We start from the raw sequence: 18,885 nt of genomic DNA, 5'->3' as shown, positions 1-18,885 counted from the left end.
CCATTTTGTATATATATTATATATGTAATTAAACATATTCTTATGCTTGAGATGCATACTTCATATATTATCCATGATGAAATCACACAAAAATAGTAAAAGAAATATATTTTGTGTAAATAATAAAAAGGGTATAAATAAAAAAGTTTACACATTAAACGCCTTTCAAAAATCCATTTTGCCTATAAATTTCCTCTTGTTATTGTTTAATTAAAATAAACAAAAATACATAATTGAATACAATATTAGATTAGAAAAAAAAATGAAAAAAAAATTGAAATATGGATTCTAGTTTCTTTTTCTTTAAAAAACATTACTAAAAATATAAATAATTTAATATAACAAATTTAGTTCAATAGAAGATTTCAATTATTTAATGTTTATATTTATTTAGTTAATTATAATCACCCGTTTTTATTAGCAAACTCATGGTCAGCGGATTTTTAGGAGTGTGGTTACAACTTTTTCCATAAATTCCAATTATATCCTTAAAATTGAATTAAATTACATTTACTTTGCTTTTTATATATACTAGTGTATCACCCATGCGATGCACGGGAAGTATTATATGTATTATAAATTTTATAATATATTAATAAATATAAGTTTTAAAATTTATTACTTTTATTAGGAAATAATAAAATGTGAAAAACTTTCAAATTGTATTGTATATATAAGGTTTTGAAACTTTACGGTATTTGCAAATTTTTCAATTACGAAGAACGGTTGGATCAAATAATATATGCCCGCATTGGGCTCCCCCCCCCCACCCCCACCCCCACCAATTTCTTTCCACCCCATCAATCAGATAAAATATTTTATTATTAAAAGTGTCATTTGTAATGTTTTATTTATTTTTACAAAAAATATCTTTTGTGAATGATTATTATTCACTCTTATAAAAATCGCACAAGGATTATCACGACATCTAATATAATATAATATCTTTTGCGAATGATTATTATATTTTAATTGATTGAAATAATTATTGTTTATTTATTCATTTCAAGTTCATTATATATCGAATTAAATAGCTTTCAATGATTTTTAATTTAAGATGCATATATTATCCAAGATGAAACCACACAAAAACAATTAAATTGTGTTATGTGTCAGAAATAAATAAAATAAATATAAAAATATTACACACTCGTAAATATCTTTCAATGATCTTTCATTTAAGATGCATATATTATCCAAGATGAAACCACACAAAAACAATTAAATTGTGTTCTGTGTCGGAATATAAATATAAAATTATTACACACTCGTTTTTAGAAATACGTCCACCCATATTACATAATAATTGACAATGTCTTTTTAAAATAATATATATTAGCATATATTTTACTATATCGTCCATATTTAAAAAAAAAAAAACACTTTTCAATTTTTATGTAGAGTATGATTTAATAATCAGTTACTTAGATAAGAGTATTGAGAAGGTACGTGTACACATATTTTTGTATACATTTTTAAGAAATACTATAATCAATTAATTGGATGAGAATTTTGAAGTATGTGTGCATGGATTGTAATTTATAATTTTTAAAAGAACTTAATTTTCAGTTAGTTGGATAAGAATATTGAGTTAGTGTTTCTATAAATTGTAATAAATTATTTTATAATAATTACATAATATAATTTAATAATTTATTTTTAATGTAAAATAAAATTTGAAAATTTAAAATATTAGAATTAAGAAAAAAAGTTGAAATATGATTCCTCATTTTAAGGAAAAAATCACTTCATAAAATATAGATTTTTAATATGTTAAAATCGAAGATTATCGCAACTTTCTCATTTTAAAGTTTTTTTTTACATATTATATCGTATCGAATTAAATGTAATTTCATGACCTTTGGTTCAAGAAACATAGTACATATTTTATTCGAAATATAGTTTTACGAAAATAACAAAAATATGCTTTATCATTAAAATAAGAAAAAAGGGAAAAGAATTAAAAATTGAAATAAAATTCACAACAATACTAAGTTGACAGTTTTTTCCAATTGGCAGTTTTTTTTTCTTTTTTGAATTGAAAATTTTCGACAGTTGTAGTGGCATGAATTATATTTTTTCATTTAATTCCAAAATTACCCTTCAAATTAAATTTATTGACATTTACTTTACTTTTTATATATACTAGTGTACCTCCCGCGCTATGCGCGGTGAATGTAATTTTTAAAATATAAAAAATAGGATAAGAAAATAAATCAAATTCATAAAAAGAAAGAAGAAATATAAATTTAAAAATAGTTTGAAAGATATTTAAACGCGATACACATTTGAAGGAAAGTTAGAAAATATTTATTTTTTGAATATGGTTGAACTTTAAATGATAACAACTTCTTTATTTTTGATTAATTTTTGATATATTATATACCAAATTGAAGATATCTTTATGATCTTTAATTTAAGATGCATTTTGTATATTATTATATTCATAATAAAGTTGTAAAATAAATAGAAAAGAAAATATGTGTTATGTATTTTTTTAGACGGAAATATATTTTATATATTGAATGAGAACAAAAAATAGATTGAGAAGTAGTGGAACCGATTGAAACAAATAAATTAACCACTAATTAAATATTAATTATTAAGATTTTTTACAATTAAAAAATTATCCTTTAAATTGATTTTATTGACATTTATTTCTCTTTTTATATATACTAAGCGGCACTCTAGCGCTGCATCCCTTCTTGTGTGCCATCTTAAGCTAGCGCTAACAGCTTTAATTTAGGATACACATTTGAATGGTGCAATTATAACATGTCCAAAATGTCATTCTTTTATAGTTTTACTTGTACGCCTCCCGTGCAATGCACGAAAAATATTATATATATTGTAAATTTACTATTATATTAATAAATATAAAATTTGTAAATATATTATTTTTATTAAGTAATAATGAAATGTGATTTTTTTTTTTAAATATACATGCATTGTATATATACTTTTTTGAAGATTTATATTTACTATTGGCAAATTTTTCAATCACAAAGAATTAAGCGGTAGGGTCAAATGTGTGCTTGCACTGTGCATGGCCTGCCCAATTCCTCCCCCATTTATTTCCTTTCCACTCCGATTAATCGAACAAAATATTTTTTTTGTTATTAAAATTGTCATTTGCATAATTAAAATGTAATGTGCTATCATTTATTTTTGTGCACAGTCTCATTTTTATTTATAAAAAATATCATTTGCGAAAGATGATCATTTGCTTTTATAAAAAATGCACATAGATTATCACGATACATCATATAATATATATGAAACACTTTTATAATTATTAATTTAACATAATAATACTAAAATTAAAAATTTTATATTTATAGATTTAAATTAATAACAGAAACAAAACTAAAACATATATAGATTAAAACACAAATTTATGTGTCTAACCTCTTAAAATTTATAAGATTACTGAGCTAGTGTTTCTTAAAATAAATTGTAATATATAATATGATATTATTATATCATATTATGGCTCATCATTGGGGGATGGAACAAGCTTTGGCTCGAAGCCGATTCTTCGTATGTTGTTCATATCCTCTCCACTAAATCCACTCGAGTTCCATGGAGATTCAAAGCAATTTGGAATCAAGCTCTTTTGCTTTTAGATAATATGGATTATAGGATTTCTCACATTTTCAGAGAAGGAAACGTCCCGGCGGATATCATGGCTAGTCCTCACACTCCGGAGGGATGGTGGCCGGTGGGAGTAGACTGTATTCGAGACGCTGTGGTGCGAGATTTATCTGTCCATAGCCATGTTAGATGCAAATTTTAAGTTGGTTGTTAGAGGGATGCGGTCCCGCTTTTTGGCGAACAGGTGGTGGGCGTCCGAAATTGGGAAGTTGGTGAAGCAGAGATCGGGCACCAGGAAGTGCTGCCTCCCTTCGGCAGCGAGGCACTCGCGTTGGGTAGAGCGCCAGTTTGAGAGCGGCGGTGTTGGGTAGATGCTGATCCTCCATGTTTTGGAGAATGCGTTGTTGTTGGGCTTCATCTAGAAGTCTCTCTTGCTTTTTTTCTGTTGTTCTTGTTGTTGGTTTGATTCGCTATAGGCGACGGCGTCTTACCGGCCTATTTTGGATCTTTTGTGTTCGGTGTTCGTGGATTTCTTTATGGCGACGGCGTATAACCGGCCATAAGCTTCCCGTTTCTTTTCTTCTTTTTCTGGGCATGGGGCGACGGCGTATCACCGGCCCTTTGCTCGTTTTTCTTCTGTGGAGTCTGGGGCGACGGCGTCTCACCGGCCCTAGGCTCCTGGGTTTTTCTGATGTCAGTTGGCGACGGCGTCTCACCGGCCTCCTGTTTGCTTCTGTTTTGGTTTTCTTGTTTTTGGTTTGTCTGAGCCGGGTTGGTTTGGGGACGATGGTTAGGCCGGAGTTCCTGAAACCTTCTCTTCCGCTCTTTTTTTCGGTTTCTTTTTACGAGCACTCTTTTTCCTTCTTACGGTTTTTCCCATAGGGTTTTCTGTCGACATTCATAAGGCCTTTGATACGCTTAGATGGGATTTTCTTCTATTCGTGCTTCAAGAGTTTGGCTTCTCCAATATTTTCTGCTCTTGGATCAAAACTATTCTTAGCTCGGCTCGCATCTCTATTAGGTTCAATGGTGCTCTCTATGGCTATTTCGAATGCGGTCCGCGGGGTAAGACAAGGAGATCCTTTGTCTCCCATTCTTTTTGCCTTGGCGGAAGATGTTCTTAGCCGTATTTTTCTGGATGCTGCTAATCGGGGTTTAATCACCGGCATGCGTTTCTCGAGATCTTTGAGTTTCCCTTCTCATTTGCTTTACGCTGACGATGTCCTCCTGTTCTGTCAAGCCTCAAAGCGTAATTGCATTATGATAGACTCGATTCTTCAGCTATATGCCACGGTCTCTGGTCAATATTGCAACAAGCATAAGTCTACTCTTTACTTCGGGAAAGGGGTGTCTCCTGGACGACGTTCTCGGCTTCAACGGATTTTGGACTTCAACATTGGCTCCATGCCTTTCACATACTTGGGAGTGCCTATTTTCTCGGGTCGACCTTCTTCTGCTAAGCTTCGACCTATCTATGATCGGATTCTTGCCCATTTCCCTAGGTGGCAAGGTGGTCAACTCTCTATGGCGGGCAGGCTCTGCTTAGTTTCTTCTGTTATCAACAGTGCTGCGGTTCATAGCATGCTTGTTTATAAATGGCCAGCGAAACTTCTGCATGCTCTTGACAGAGCTTGTAAAGCGTTCATCTGGACTGGGAGTACTCTGAAGAAACCTTCTTTTTCTGTGAGTTGGAACAGAGCTCGTGCTCTGAAGGAACATGGCGGCATTGGAGTCAAATCTTTCTCTGACATCAATAATAGTTTCATGTTTCGGCTTGGTTGGTATATTATGAACATGAACAGCTTCGGCTATCGGCTGCTTCGTCAGAAATATCTCACTCAAACCATGGATTGGGCTTCCAAATGGGCGAGTTCGTCGATTTGGACTGGTGTTAGAAGGACGATTCGGGAGATTGTTTCGAATACCTTCTGCACGATTGGCACTGGAGATACGATTTATTTTTGGAGAGATAATTGGCTCGGATATCGGTTGATCGACAAAATTCAAATTCCGGAGTTCATGACTCCATTTTTCTCTCAGAAAATTTCAGACTACTACTTTGATAATAAATGGCACCTCACTTCTAGTTTTATGCAGTCTTTCCCGCGCATTTATCTCGACATCATATCTACCCCCATTCCTGGACTAGCGGACGACAGATCCTGGATTCACTCGGGTTTCGGGAACATTTCAGCTGCTTCGGCCTTTGCTCACATTCGACCTCAGTTCCCTAAGGTCGACTGGGGCTCATGGATTTGGGCCCCTTTTATCCCAGCTAGGCGATCTCTCTTTGTCTGGCGCACTATTGTTGGCAAGCTTCCTACCTTTGATATGAATCGCCTCTTTGGTATTCAGGGGCCGAACCGCTGCACTTTATGCTCGGCAGCGGAAGAGACGATGGATCACGTTCTGTTGAACTGTCCCTTCTCGGCTTCTATTTGGGCGGACGTCTTTCGTTGGTTTTTGATTGAGAAACCTTTGCCGTTGGACGTGGGCAGCATGATTCGCTTCTCTATCCACCAGAACAACAGCAAACAAGTTGGCAATTTGTGGAAAGCTGGGGTGGTCTCTCTCCTCTGGAGTCTCTGGTCTCACCGCAACAACGTCATTCACAAAAATTTAGCACCTTCGCGCCACTTGATTCTCAAGCAGGTCCGGGTTTTTCTTTGTGAAGCTGCCAACAATTTTGTCCTTGGTTCTATGGCCAACTCGGTTTCTGATCTTCTCATTCTTAAGAATATTTCCATCGCTGGACAACCCAGGAAGCCTTTCTCCTATATTTACGTTGCTTGGCACCTTCCACCGCCGTCTTGGATTAAAGTTAATACTGATGGTTCGGTTCGTGAAGGGAGGATTCATGCGGGGGGCGTCTTTAGGAATGCCTTCAATGACGTTCTTGGTTGTTATCATTTCTCAGGCGGCCAGGGGGTTGCGTTCGAAGCAGAGCTTTTAGCTATTATTATTGCGATTGAATCTGTGCATCGTGCCAAATGGGAGAGAGTTTGGTTTGAGTCGGATTCTTCTTACGTAGTTCAGCTTCTTCAGTCGCACTCTGAAACGGTTCCTTGGAGATTCAAGCCTCGGTGGCAGCTTGCTCTCTCCAAACTCCATACTTTCACATGGCGCATTTCCCACATTTTTCGTGAGGGCAACAGATCGGCGGATTTTTTGGCTTCTCAAGCTAGGGAAGAGGGTTTTTGGCCTCATGCCATTGATGGTTTAAATGATTTTGTCAAGGTGGATGTTTCTATTCCCTATTTTACTCGTTTCGCTTGATTTTTTTGGTTTTTTTCTCTTCGTTCTGGATCGGTTTCGAGCCGGGAGGCCTAAGGGTAATGGTTCGGCCGGAATCCTTGAGACCTCCTAACTCAGCTCTGTCAACCTTGATCCTTGATGAGTACTCTTTTTCCTCAACTGTTTTGAGGTTTTAACGAGGCTCGGCCCTTAGTCTGCAGCTTTGTGCTTTCAAGGGTTTTTGGTTTTCCGTTGTTTCTTTTTAATAAAATCTTATTTCAGCAGCAGCCATAGGGTTTTCTGTAAGAAGGTTTTAATGAGGCTCGGCCCTTAGTCTGCGTCCCTGTGCTTTCAAGGGTTTTCTGTTTTTATTTTCCTTTTTTTCCTCTTCAATAAAATCGCAATTTAATAATATAATATGATATTATTTTATAAAGATCTCAAAATAATATTAATAATTTATGTTTAATATAAAACAAATATAAATATATAATTTGAAAATTTAAAATATCATAATTAAGAAAATAGAAAATTTATAAAGTTCAAATATGATTCCTCATTTTAAGGAAAATATCACTTCTTAAAATATAATTTTTTTAATATGTTAAAATTTTAAATCATCACAACTTTCTCATTTTAATGTTATTTTTACATTATATATATATATATATATATATATATATATATATATATATATATATATAAAGTATCCAAATCATAATTAAAAGAAAATGAGAAAAATATGTTTTATCATTAAATTTACAACAATACTCACTAACATTAAAGTTGGCAGTTTTTCTCTCAAAAATGATGGCAGTTTTTGTTTTCTTTTTTGAATTAACAATTTCGGCAGTTTTTTATCCCGAAAATCTGTTTTTAATTACATGGTTAAGCAATTTTTTCCCATAAATTCCAATTATATCATTGCAATTGAAATTATTTACATTTACTTTGCTTTTTATATATAAAGATAAAGATAAAGATTTGCGTCTTCCTTAATTAAAATGATCAATTACTGTTATGCTATTATAATTCTCATTCCCAAAATGAAAATAAATTAGGATCATAATGAAGGAAGGTCCATTTAATTTAATCTTCTAATCAAGTGGACCCATCTACTTATTTCTTAATAAAGTGAATTTATCTACTTTAATCAAACCCCAAAAAATAGAGTCATCCTTAGCGAGACAGCGGGAGCAATTTCATATTTGTATTTAAACATTAATCAAATCGAGTCAAATAATTATATATTCGAATTCAAATCTAATATTTTTAAATATGAATATTAAAATTTTTAATCAAACACTGAATCAAACAGAATTATTTGATTTCTGTACAACCCTGAACGACGGCTTTGGAGCAAAATCATACGTTAATACATGTCATTTAAATTATTATCTCTTCCAATACTCTGGTATTTAAAAAATATTGAAACACTAAAATGACGAGCATTTCAGTTGCCAAATCGGATTTACGACCCCAAAAGGAAAATTGAAGACGGATTTATGAACACATTTTTGTAGCATACATGCAAACATTTTTCATTCTTGCCTCCAAAATACAATGTGCTACAAGTCAAATAATTTGGGGTAAAAAATTAACGGTTAAGTTTAGCAACAAAATTATAGGTAGCAATGGGTAACAATGTTACGACAATTAATATATGTTCTTTTTTGTGTGCACAGTCTTGAAAGAGATACCTGATTCATCTTCATTGCTGATTAACTTACATCAGTTGAGAAACATCTCAATCACACCCACCATGGTTTTGGAGCAACAAGGTATACATATCATACATTTTCTTTCTTCCAGGCATCGTCAAATTGAATCAAGAGATCGAGACATGCAAGTAAATTAACTCCGGTCCCAGTTCATGTACTATATTCTTAAATTAGCTCATGTTACACTCTTGCCTCATGTCAGACACTCCACTAAATTTCATGAAAATGGCAAAATTGATTGATTATTCACCTGTGAAGTATGACCGAGGTCTGGAGATTCGCCAACGGTGTATTGGAGCCACTTGGCTCCCAGTGCTCTCCCATATCGATTTTCTCTTTGCACACAGCCTCTTCTACAATTCATCAGTCCATTGCCCAACACATCCAATGTCTTGACGTATAACTAGAGATGAGCATCAGAATGCAGCAGGCAATGACGTGTGTTTCTACCATCTGAATTGGGAAGGAGTCTTTTCGGCCCCCCTCACAAATTCTAGGGAGTCACCTAGGTTGCACATTATCGACAGGATGTACATCAGAATCAACAGATGAAGGAATCAGTGCTCTTGGTGTGCTAATAGCAGCCATTTCCAACTCCTCGTGAAGCATATTTACATCATTCCACTCGACGCCAGCTGCAGTAGAAATAAAAGAATTCAGCTTCTGCATAGGCTAGATTTAAAAAGAAAATTAAAAGCATAAAGAGAATTGGCAGAAGGCTACAATCTGTCTTCCACAGGTCTGTCATGCTGATGCCTGCTGCATCCGATAAAAGCCAATAGTCTGCATCGTTCTGCAACAGTAGAAAAAAACTTTAGAATGAACACAAAATTATTGAAACACAGTTCATAGATGCATCCGAACTGCAAAACTAAATGCACGTAATTAATCAATAAATCAGAAATATACTATATGACATACATGCCAAGTTTGTTAGATAGGCAGCACTTTCATTTTGACATATATAATGATACCACCATTCAGGTTTAGTGGAAAACATATCAAGGTAGAAAAACATATCACGGTAGATGATCAAAACCTTCATAGGAACTTGGTTCCCACTATCTTAGTTTCTGACTGCATACAAAGTCGAATTAAATTTCTAAATGAAGTAGGCAGATAGTGTTGAAATATCCAGAATTATTCACTGTAGTCAAATCTACTATAAGCCACATAAATGTGAACATTCAAAAGGACCTCACTAACATCAATATTTGAGGGGATAATCTTCGTCATTCCTCCAGCATATTCTTGAGGTGAATCGTACACAGTATCAAGTCCATGGCTATCTTGTGTCAGAGTTTCAACCTCTGGTGGACCATGTGCCATGGATGATTTCTCGATTGCTAAGTTCTCATGTGCCCCTGAACTAGAGGCAACAGGGAAATTTGCTGAATCTTCAACTCCATTCGCCTCTTCAAACTTTTCCTCAAATTGGCTAATTAAAAATAGAAATACTTCAAAATAGGGATAGAGAAAACAATAGTTTGTGCAGATTGAAAAGGGTCTACCAGGTGTCAGAAGTTCAGACTGATACCTGACAAGGTAAACATCAATAGCACCCATTGTACTTCTAAGAATAATTCTATATCTTCTTTGTGGATAATCAACAGCCTATATACAAGATTTAGATTTTCTAAATTATTAAAGCAGCTGTAGTGCAGATTAAGCAAGCTCAGTAGTCATATATAAATACCTCATCAGGATCTGGGACTTCGAGGGTGGTCCCATGGGGTGCTTTGATTGCTATCAAGGTTTCATTCTGTCAGAGTTAACACTAAAGAGTTGAAACATCACAAGAAAAGTATTGTATATTTAAACAACATTGAGGGACGAGATAAGAACCTGGAAGCAAGGTAAATTTTTGATGTCATCTTCAGTAACAAAAAGCCATCTACAAAAGCCATGAAATTAGGACATCAGTTTGATAACTTTCACCTCTATTCAGGAAAAGTAATTTAAAACTTTAGGCAATTATTACCTTTGATTATGTTCATCTTCACTCAAGTCTCTCAACCTTTCCTGCATTTGCCTGTAATGTTTTTGAAGAACTGTGATATAAGAAATAATGAGGGCGTCATCAAGTTCCTTAACAGTATAGCGGCTGGCAAAAAGAAAACCTTATTCGCTCATCCAAACTTCTTTCTTCCATGGAAAGGTTCTCAATTTCTGCCTGCAGATGAAACAAAAGAAACCAGGCTGTTGCTTTTCAATCTGACCCAAATAATATACCATTGGAAAATATCCAATACATAGAGTCCCATGGGCAGCAACACTTAAAATGACCTTATGGAAATCAGTGGATAACATTAATACAAAAAATAATGAACGAATTATATTTAAGAATATCAGTCAAAACAAGTTTGCCTTTTCTACATACATGCAAAAGAGTACCATCCTTGTCCATGTCACCAGGTCTTGAAGAATCAAGCCCCCTGTCAAGCAACCAGGCTCATTAAGTTCTTCACATTATTGTCATTCCCCGTATTGATTAGGAAACCTATTGTCTAATATTTCTCAAATTCTAAACAGGCTTACTTCCAATGTATTCTGTTTTTCAGCTTCTTTTCAATAAGACCAATCCCTTCAAGGACATTGGTTATGTCGTATATACGTCTCTTCTGGACCTGCATAGTTAAAATTCAATTAAGTTTCTGAGACTTAACGAAAGGATGCTAGCTCAAGTTTAATCACCTGCAAAGTGTCAGCTGCCTTGTTTAGATCAAGTTCACCATCCTCAGCATGCTTTATCAAAGCAATAAATTTCTTAGTCAATAGACCTGAGAAACATTGCGGATACCAATCAGCATTACACTTGTATGGAAACAATCTAAAATAGTCGTGCAAATACAGAGTATGTTATTACTCAAGGAGCTATCATAGCGGCAGCTAGCAGGCGTGAGAGGAGAAGGAGCATCTGCAAAATTTATGCAATGACATTATTATTATTAGGGCTATATACCAAATAAATTATCAAGAACCTTAAGTGATTCAGTGAGAAGGGAAATAGTACCACTTCAATCATTTGATTTGATAAACATTTTTTGTTCATAAGTCAGAAACCAGATAATGCAATATAAGAGAAAATGTCATACCAGCATTGGATATGGGGGTGGAAGGTAAGGATCTATTGTTCTTGGTGACCTTTGACCGGGAATTAGCCCTTCCCCCTTTAGCAGACACTGGTGTACGGAATGGGCTGTTAGCAATATCACTATACACTGGACTTGCTGTCCACTCACTAGACTCAACTTCATTATTTTGATACCCATTCTTCCGCTTGAATGGCTGAGATATCATTTTGGAAACTAAAATCAGCAAATGCAACACATACACACTGCACATGTTGTTAGCGGTTTATGTTGCTATATGGCTTTTGATGCAGAACACGCAAAGCAAAAGCAATGTGGGTTTATTTAGTACTACCATTTTTATGAATGGTGATCAAAACTTTTAGGAATTCATAACAAAAATAATGGCAAGACAAAATGAAGGATGGCTTAGAACGAGTGAAGAGTAACAGATAAACTGGGAGAAGGATTCAACAATACGGAGTACATTTGAGGCATCAACTTGACATGTTCTGCAGGAAGCAACTCACATGTCATGTTATGGAGAGTCAACCTTTTCCTCATTTTCCGATAATAGAAACACACAGATCCAAAAAAATACCAAATCTATGAATCCCAGCACCAAGGGATTTGAACCATTTAAATTAAGCAAGTGCGCTTTCAATAAAAACATATCCAACATTCACTCGGAAATTAATAACACGGTGCTGAGCCAAATTCAGAAAATTATAAACACGCGCAAAAACACAGCGAGAAATTCGTAAGCGTACAGAGGACTTGATAACTACAGCTTCGGAGAGGTGATCGGCGGCGGCGCGCGACGGGGTGGAGAAGCGGTGGTAGTCGTCGGGAGAAACGAACGGCGGCTTCATGGACGCAAAGGGGAGATGGCGCCTGATCGTGGGCGGAGGAGTCTGCTGGTGGTGCAGGATCTGGACATTCGACGGCGCCGCAGGAGGCGTAGCAGCCGCGTCACGGCTGGGAGTAGCACGCGCGGCCATGAGTAGCGTGAAATCGAATCGGATCGTAAAAATCAAAATTGGAGAGGGGGGGTATAGTAGCTGAGGTAGAGAGGGGAAATGAGGGTTTTGATGGAGGAAAGTGAAGTGTGTGCGTGTTGGGTAGGGGGAGTAGAAAACGAGGAGGGAAGGGAGGGAATTTTGGTTCGGATAGATGTGGAGGGAAGTGGAGAGAAAAATGCCAAAAATGAAATCGACTATTTCATTTATTTTGCATTATGCTCCTTCAACTATTACTTCTCTTGCCATGTTCACCACTCTTTAACGCCTCAGCCACTTCTCTTTTTTTTTTCTTTTTTTTTCTTTTTTGGCAATTATACAAGAGATCGTAATGTAGACTTTTTATTTATTTTTTTATTTTTCAAGTGAATTCCACTCTACGGATATAAACTATCAATTGAGGGATAAGAAGAGAAAAATACGCATAAGATTCTTAATTCTTAAAGTTTTAATTGACAGATTATATTCTTATTGGCGGTCATATATATAAGCAAAATATTTTATAACCAAGGATTGAATCTACAAAATAACGTATTTGAAGTTTGAAAATATTAACTGCTCAAATTATTAGCATCCATATTAATCAAAGTGTTAATATATAAGAATATCCACTTTTATATAGCAAAAATAAATTTTACCCACTCAAATAAAAACTTGAAAAAATACCCATTTTTTTGTTAAATGACTAAATTACCCCTCTATATAAATGGGCAAACCCTAGCCTCCTCTCATTCTCTCTCTCTCTCTCTCTCTCTCTCTCTCTCTCTCTCTCTCTCTCTACACGCTCTCTCTTTCTCTGGCTGTCTATCTTCCAAGCGGCGCTGTCGCATGCTCCCACGGCCACCGCCAACTCTATCGCCCACGACGAGGCCAGCAGCAGCACCACCGACCCCGGCAGCGGCGCATCTATCACAGCCCGTGTTTAGCCCTATTTTGTGATGAATCTCTGGGTGTTTACGTGTTTTATTGACTTTTATTTTGGTCTCTTTCACTTAAGAGTTGAATGATTTGAGCTTTTGTGCTAATTTTGTTGTCTCAGGATTTTGTGCTCACATTGATTGATATGTGAACAAAATTAAAGTCAGAATTTAGTTGAATGGTCTGAAGAAGAATCAAATTTCGTCTCGATACGAGTTCGTAGGCGAAAACGGATCTAAAATCCGACTTGAAACGAGGGAGAACGGACCAAAACAAAAACGCTGCGCATTGCAGTCTGCGAAAGGCATACACGGCGGCGCCGTGGGACGGCGCGCGCCGTGCACTTGAAACGAGGGAGAACGGACCAAAACAAAAACGCTGCGCATTGCAGTCTGCGAAAGGCATACACGGCGGCGCCGTGGCACGGCGCGCGCCGTGCACGGCGGCCGCCGTCCCACGGCGCCGCCGCCTCTGTTCAGATCCGAAAGTACGATTTTTCGATTAAAAACCCCTTTCTAGGGTTTTACTTTATCACTCTCGTCTCCAGCAGTCTCCAAGGGCGATTTCCACATTTTTCCTTGGGTTTTTAGAGTTTCAAATCAATTACTTTCGATTGTGGATTCATTGGATTGCTTTGGATGTCAATTAACACTTCATCGGATTGGTTTTCCTTGGATTGCTATGTTTTGTAAGAACTCCCTTTGATTCTCTTTGTTTATGAATCCCTTGGTTATTTGAGTTTTTGTTTCTTGTCTTTGATGAATATGATGATTGAAGATCATTGTTGTTGATGCTATATTTTCTTGGTTATATGAATCTTTTGGTTAATTAAGTTTTGTGTTTTATGCTTTGATGAATGTGATGATTGGAGATTATTATTGTTGAGTTTAGATAATCTACGTGATTCGTAGTTCGTTGCTATTGCTTACGTTTTTCCCTTCTTGTTGGTGAAAGTTTAGAGATTTCTTTTTATGGAGATTAAGATTTTCTTTGCATTCGAATCTTATGCTTGATTTAGTTTCTTGCCTAGGTAGTTATTAATCTTTGATGTTTACAAGTTTATGATCGTTTGGTTTAGTGTTGGAGTTGGAAACTCTTGTTGATTTCGTTAATGTTCAAATACCATGTTCTAGTTAGTTCGTCGTTGAGTTGCTTGCGGAATTCTCTTGGATTGTGTGTGTTTGCTTAACATTCATTTGATTAAATGTTAATATGTTATTTCGCCTAGATAATCGTTGTTTATGGTGTTGAATTGATGATTGCTTTCTAGATTGCTAGTTTAGAACCTTAGCTTTGTTTTCCTTCTTGCGTTCTTATTGGCTTCCTATCTTTTGCCTAATTAACTTTATATGCTTTATTTTAATTACGCATTAGTTAATCGGAGAGGAAGTGTCAGACCCAAACTTCTGATTAGAGTGTTTAGGTTTATTTCCTGTTTTCTGTGCGTAGCATGATCAAAGCCCTGTTTAGCCTTCCTTGAGAGACGACTTGAGTCACCTTACCACCCTAGGACGACCTCGTATAAATTCGAGTCCATCCGTTAGGTGTTTTAGGATGAGTCAAATTTTGGCGCCGTTGCCGGGGAAGGCTTTAGGCATTTGATTGTGTTGCATTGTTTTCCGTGTTTATTTTTGTTTATTTCTTTTGACTCGGTTATTTTTTCCCTCCGGTGCGTTTGATTTGTTTGTTCGTGTTGTGTATGCAAGGACGTAGAAGCTTGAAGAGAAAGCTTGCACCTTACTACGACAACATTCATCGACCTCGGGAGGTTCTTTCAAGCCTGGAGAAGGAGTTCGAGTCCAGTTCGAGAAGTTTTGCGGAATCACCGTTTCGAGAGAAAAATTGTAAAGAGAGAATTGCTTCCAATCCCATTCTGGAAGCTTTTGAGGAGACACTTTCAGTGCATTCTGAAAAAGAAGAAGAAGCTTGGCCCAATCCTGACGAAGAAGCAATGGCGGAGCAGAATGTTCAGTACATGGGAGATTTTTCCAGGCCAGTTATTGGGACCACTAGCACGTCAGCTATAGTGCTTCCCACGGCGGTCCGAAATTACAATCTGAAGCCCAACGATTCAAACCTGCTGCCGCTCGTTTATGGGATACCGAGTGAGGATGCTTTACAGTTCATCCGTGACTTCTGCACTCAAGTGCAGACCTTCCCACTATTGGAACTCACCGAGGATCAGTTGAGACTCAAGTGCTTAACTTATGCACTCAAGGACCGGGCTAGAACGTGGTTGTTGTCCCTGCCGCCGAACTCCATCACTACATGGAGAGAGGCATGTGAGAAGTTCATGCTCAAGTACTACCCTAATCACAAGACTCAAGAGATTAGGAGCCAAATAATGAACTTCATACAAGGAGCTGACGAGCCTCTCCACGAGGCTTGGGAGAGATTCCAAGAGCTCCTCCGCCAGTGCCCACAGCACTAGTTAGCACCCGTCATGTTGATGCAGTTCTTCTATGACGGATTGATACAGACGGCACAGTTTATGGTGGACAGTACAGCAGGGGGCAACATTGCCCGGAAGACAGCTGATGAGCTCAAGGAGATTTTCAACATACTTGCAGCGAGTTCTCAACAAAAATCAGTTAGAGAAAGGAGGGTTGAAGCCAATGCAGTAGCTCCCAACAATGAGCTTCAGAAGCAAGTAGCAGATTTGATGAGGCAAGTTCAACACCTCAAGATGAACCAGGCAGAAGCCCCACCAGTTCACGCGCCACCAGCAGAAGGATGTAGAATATGTGGAGATTTTGGTCATGGAACCAACGCGTGCCATCGCACGGGAGAATTCACATCTGAAGGAGAAGCAGAGGTCTATGCTGCTCAGAGCTATCCGGGGAGGCCTCAATTTGAACAGAGGCCTATCTTTAATCAAGGGCAACAAAGCTCCAATTCGGGTTGGAGAGCTCAGCAGCAGAACTACACTCAAGCTTATCAGCAGCAGCAGCCCCCGCAGTATCAGCAGTATCAACAGTTCCCTATGCAACAAGGGAATTTTCAGCAGCAGCAGCAATACCAGAATGCCCCCCAACAGTTTCAGAAGCAAGTTCAATCGCAGAAGCCGTCTCTCGAGGACACCATGCAGTCCTTCATGGAGATGACCAAACAGAACATGGAGTCTCAGAGTGCTACCATCAAGCGCCTCGAGACTACAGTTGGGCAACTAACAGGAGCCCTGAATCAGCTGCAGCAAGAACAGCCGACCGGAAAGTTCCCGAACCAGGACAAACAGCCGCATCAAGCTCATGCCGTTGAGGTAGTCAAGGACAAGGCCCCAATAACCATGGGGAGATGGAGAAGCAAAACTGTGCAGGCAATCAAGGCTACCCAACGCCCCAGTGAGCCACTGCCACCCGTCACTGTTGCACTAGACCAACCACCACCCAAGCAAGGAGATCCAGGTAGCTTTATTTTTGATATTAGCTTAGGTGGGGTGAAAAGGTATTTGGAATGCTTGATTTGGGCGCGGCAGTCAATTTGATGCCGTTTGATATTTTTGAGAAATTGGGTAATAAAAGGCTGAAATGCACGAATATGAAGATAGAGCTAGCTGACGGCTCTGTTAGTAGCCCACGGGGCCTTGTTGAGGATGTTGAGGTGGTTGTTAGGGGGATTAGTGTCTTGGTTGATTTTGTTGTCCTTGATGAGGGAAAAGGGATTAGAGGCGAGAATGGGCATCTCGTGCTACTTGGCCGACCCTTTATGGCTACCACCCATACTCGCATTGATGTGGGTACGGGAACTGTAAGTATGGTAGGGGCAGGTAGAGCGGTAACATTCTCTGTTTTTGATCAAAAACCTACTACCCCCACTCCCTTAATTCAAATCTGCTCTTATGTTGAAACATTTGATGCTTTGGATGAGGATTGTATTGTGCAGGACTTCCTTAATAAGCTACAGGAAGAGGACGAGATCGTGGAAGAATTTCTTGCTAACTTGCAAGATGAAAGTGAGATTGAGAGAGAATACCTGGATAAGCTACAAGAGGAAGATGATAAAGAGCAAGGCCTTCTGTGTGCCTTGCTACTGGAAGAGAAGCTGGATGAGGTTGGGTCACTAAATTTCGTTGGATGTGTGGATAGAGGGCCATCCCAGGATATGAGCATGGAGCACTCATTTGGAGGACCCGCAGCTGCAATTCAAGAAGATGAGTTTACAAGGGCGTTAAGGCAGCTGGAGCTTCAATCGGATTTTGGTTAAGGGACCTTCTTAGTCGGGCTGGCGACTTAAAAACTAGCGCTGCATGGGAGGCAACCCAAGTTTTCTTGCTTTTTCTGGTTTCTTTTTTCTGTCGTTTTGTCTGTGTTGTGTTTTGTTGCATCTGTTGTTTAGTGCAGGTTGTTGCGTTGGAGACTGCTTGTTCTTTGGATGAGAGAGAGGCAGACATCGTGGGACACTACAGACTCACCACTGGATCGATATTCAGGGATGTTTTTCTCTTTCACCCCTATTTTTGTGAGCACTGAGGACAGTGCTAGATTTTAAGTGTGGGGGGTGTTTGTTGATCCTTTGGGTGCCTTTTTGTTGTGTTCTTGGGCTTTCTTGTGTGGGGCAAATGGTCTCCTTTATCTTGATTGTTGTTTGGCTTCAAGTAATAATGCACACTTTGATGATTTGTTCACAAGTAAATTTCATGCTTTGTGTTGGCTTGGTTGCTATCTTTGTCTCTCAGGCTATGCATATTCCTCTCTTGATGTAAGTTGTTTAATGTTTTGGATGCAACACCCTTATGAGCTATTCTTGACGTGATTTGTCCGGTAGATGCTAGAGGGAGTGTTTTCATTGTGATAGCCTACGATCTTATCCCTTGAGTTTGAATGTTGGTTTGTTGTGAAGTTTTCTATAGCTTTGGGTCTCTGCTCCTCTGACAGTAGTGTTATGAGCATGGAAAACCACGTGAGAACATTTTGGATTACCTCCAAAAGTGTTGATCTCACGAAAGTTGGCCCATCTATTGAGAATGGAATAACATCACCTTTAAAAGAAAGATGTATAAAATTTGATTTGGTTTGATTGTTTATCATCTTCAAGGAAAATGGGATTTGATTATAAAGGCAATCACATTAGGGAATTCACCTCTAGCGGAGAATTGGGTCTGATCGGATTGAATTGTATCATGTGGTTGTTGCTTCTTAAAATCTTAACAATGAACATCTCGTGAGGAATGTGAAAGGCTAAGACACTTAGATTGGTTGGAGATGTGAATGGTGAGGAAGTTTTCTTGTGAACTATCTTTTGGTGTCGTGACTTTGCTTGAGGACAAGCAAAGGATCAAGTGTGGGGGGGTTGTTTAGCCCTATTTTGTGATGAATCTCTGGGTGTTTA

General features: G+C 37.6%; 1 protein-coding gene across 4 annotated transcripts; it reads right to left on the bottom strand.

Annotated features, from left to right (window-relative positions):
* Positions 1-8,515: 8,515 nt before the first annotated feature.
* On the bottom strand, positions 8,516-12,917 carry LOC130997105 (transcription factor E2FA-like). 4 transcript variants are annotated; one of them, XM_057922370.1, is made up of 14 exons: positions 12,409-12,917; positions 11,645-11,837; positions 11,416-11,466; positions 11,244-11,329; positions 11,088-11,176; positions 10,930-10,984; positions 10,670-10,722; positions 10,531-10,581; positions 10,395-10,443; positions 10,246-10,311; positions 10,087-10,163; positions 9,747-9,987; positions 9,273-9,342; positions 8,516-9,184 (listed from the first exon to the last, which is right to left on the bottom strand). In XM_057922370.1, the coding sequence occupies exons 1-14, from the start codon at positions 12,619-12,621 to the stop codon at positions 9,051-9,053; spliced, it is 1,428 nt and encodes a 475-aa protein (XP_057778353.1). In that variant the 5' UTR covers positions 12,622-12,917; the 3' UTR covers positions 8,516-9,050. The 4 variants fall into 4 exon arrangements, with proteins under 4 accessions (XP_057778353.1, XP_057778351.1, XP_057778354.1 ...); XM_057922368.1 differs by having other exon boundaries at positions 12,391-12,911; XM_057922371.1 differs by having other exon boundaries at positions 9,756-9,987; positions 12,409-12,907.
* Positions 12,918-18,885: the final 5,968 nt, after the last annotated feature.

Source organism: Salvia miltiorrhiza, chromosome 8, assembly GCF_028751815.1.
Source record: "Salvia miltiorrhiza cultivar Shanhuang (shh) chromosome 8, IMPLAD_Smil_shh, whole genome shotgun sequence".
Lineage (NCBI taxonomy): Eukaryota > Viridiplantae > Streptophyta > Magnoliopsida > Lamiales > Lamiaceae > Salvia > Salvia miltiorrhiza.
Note: the sequence above shows the minus strand (reverse complement) of the source record. Positions and strands in the feature narration are given on the sequence as shown.

Bases quoted from the DNA above. Each gene is read 5' to 3' on its own strand.
- LOC130997105 (XM_057922368.1), bottom strand. From the start codon at position 12,621: ATGGCCGCGCGTGCTACTCCCAGCCGTGACGCGGCTGCTACGCCTCCT. The intron at 11,177-11,243 runs GTGATTAAACTT...TTAACTATGCAG, and splicing joins AGGCAGCTGACACTTTGCAG to GTCCAGAAGAGACGTATATA. The intron at 10,164-10,245 runs GTATTTATATAT...TCTTGTATATAG, and splicing joins AAGTCCCAGATCCTGATGAG to GCTGTTGATTATCCACAAAG.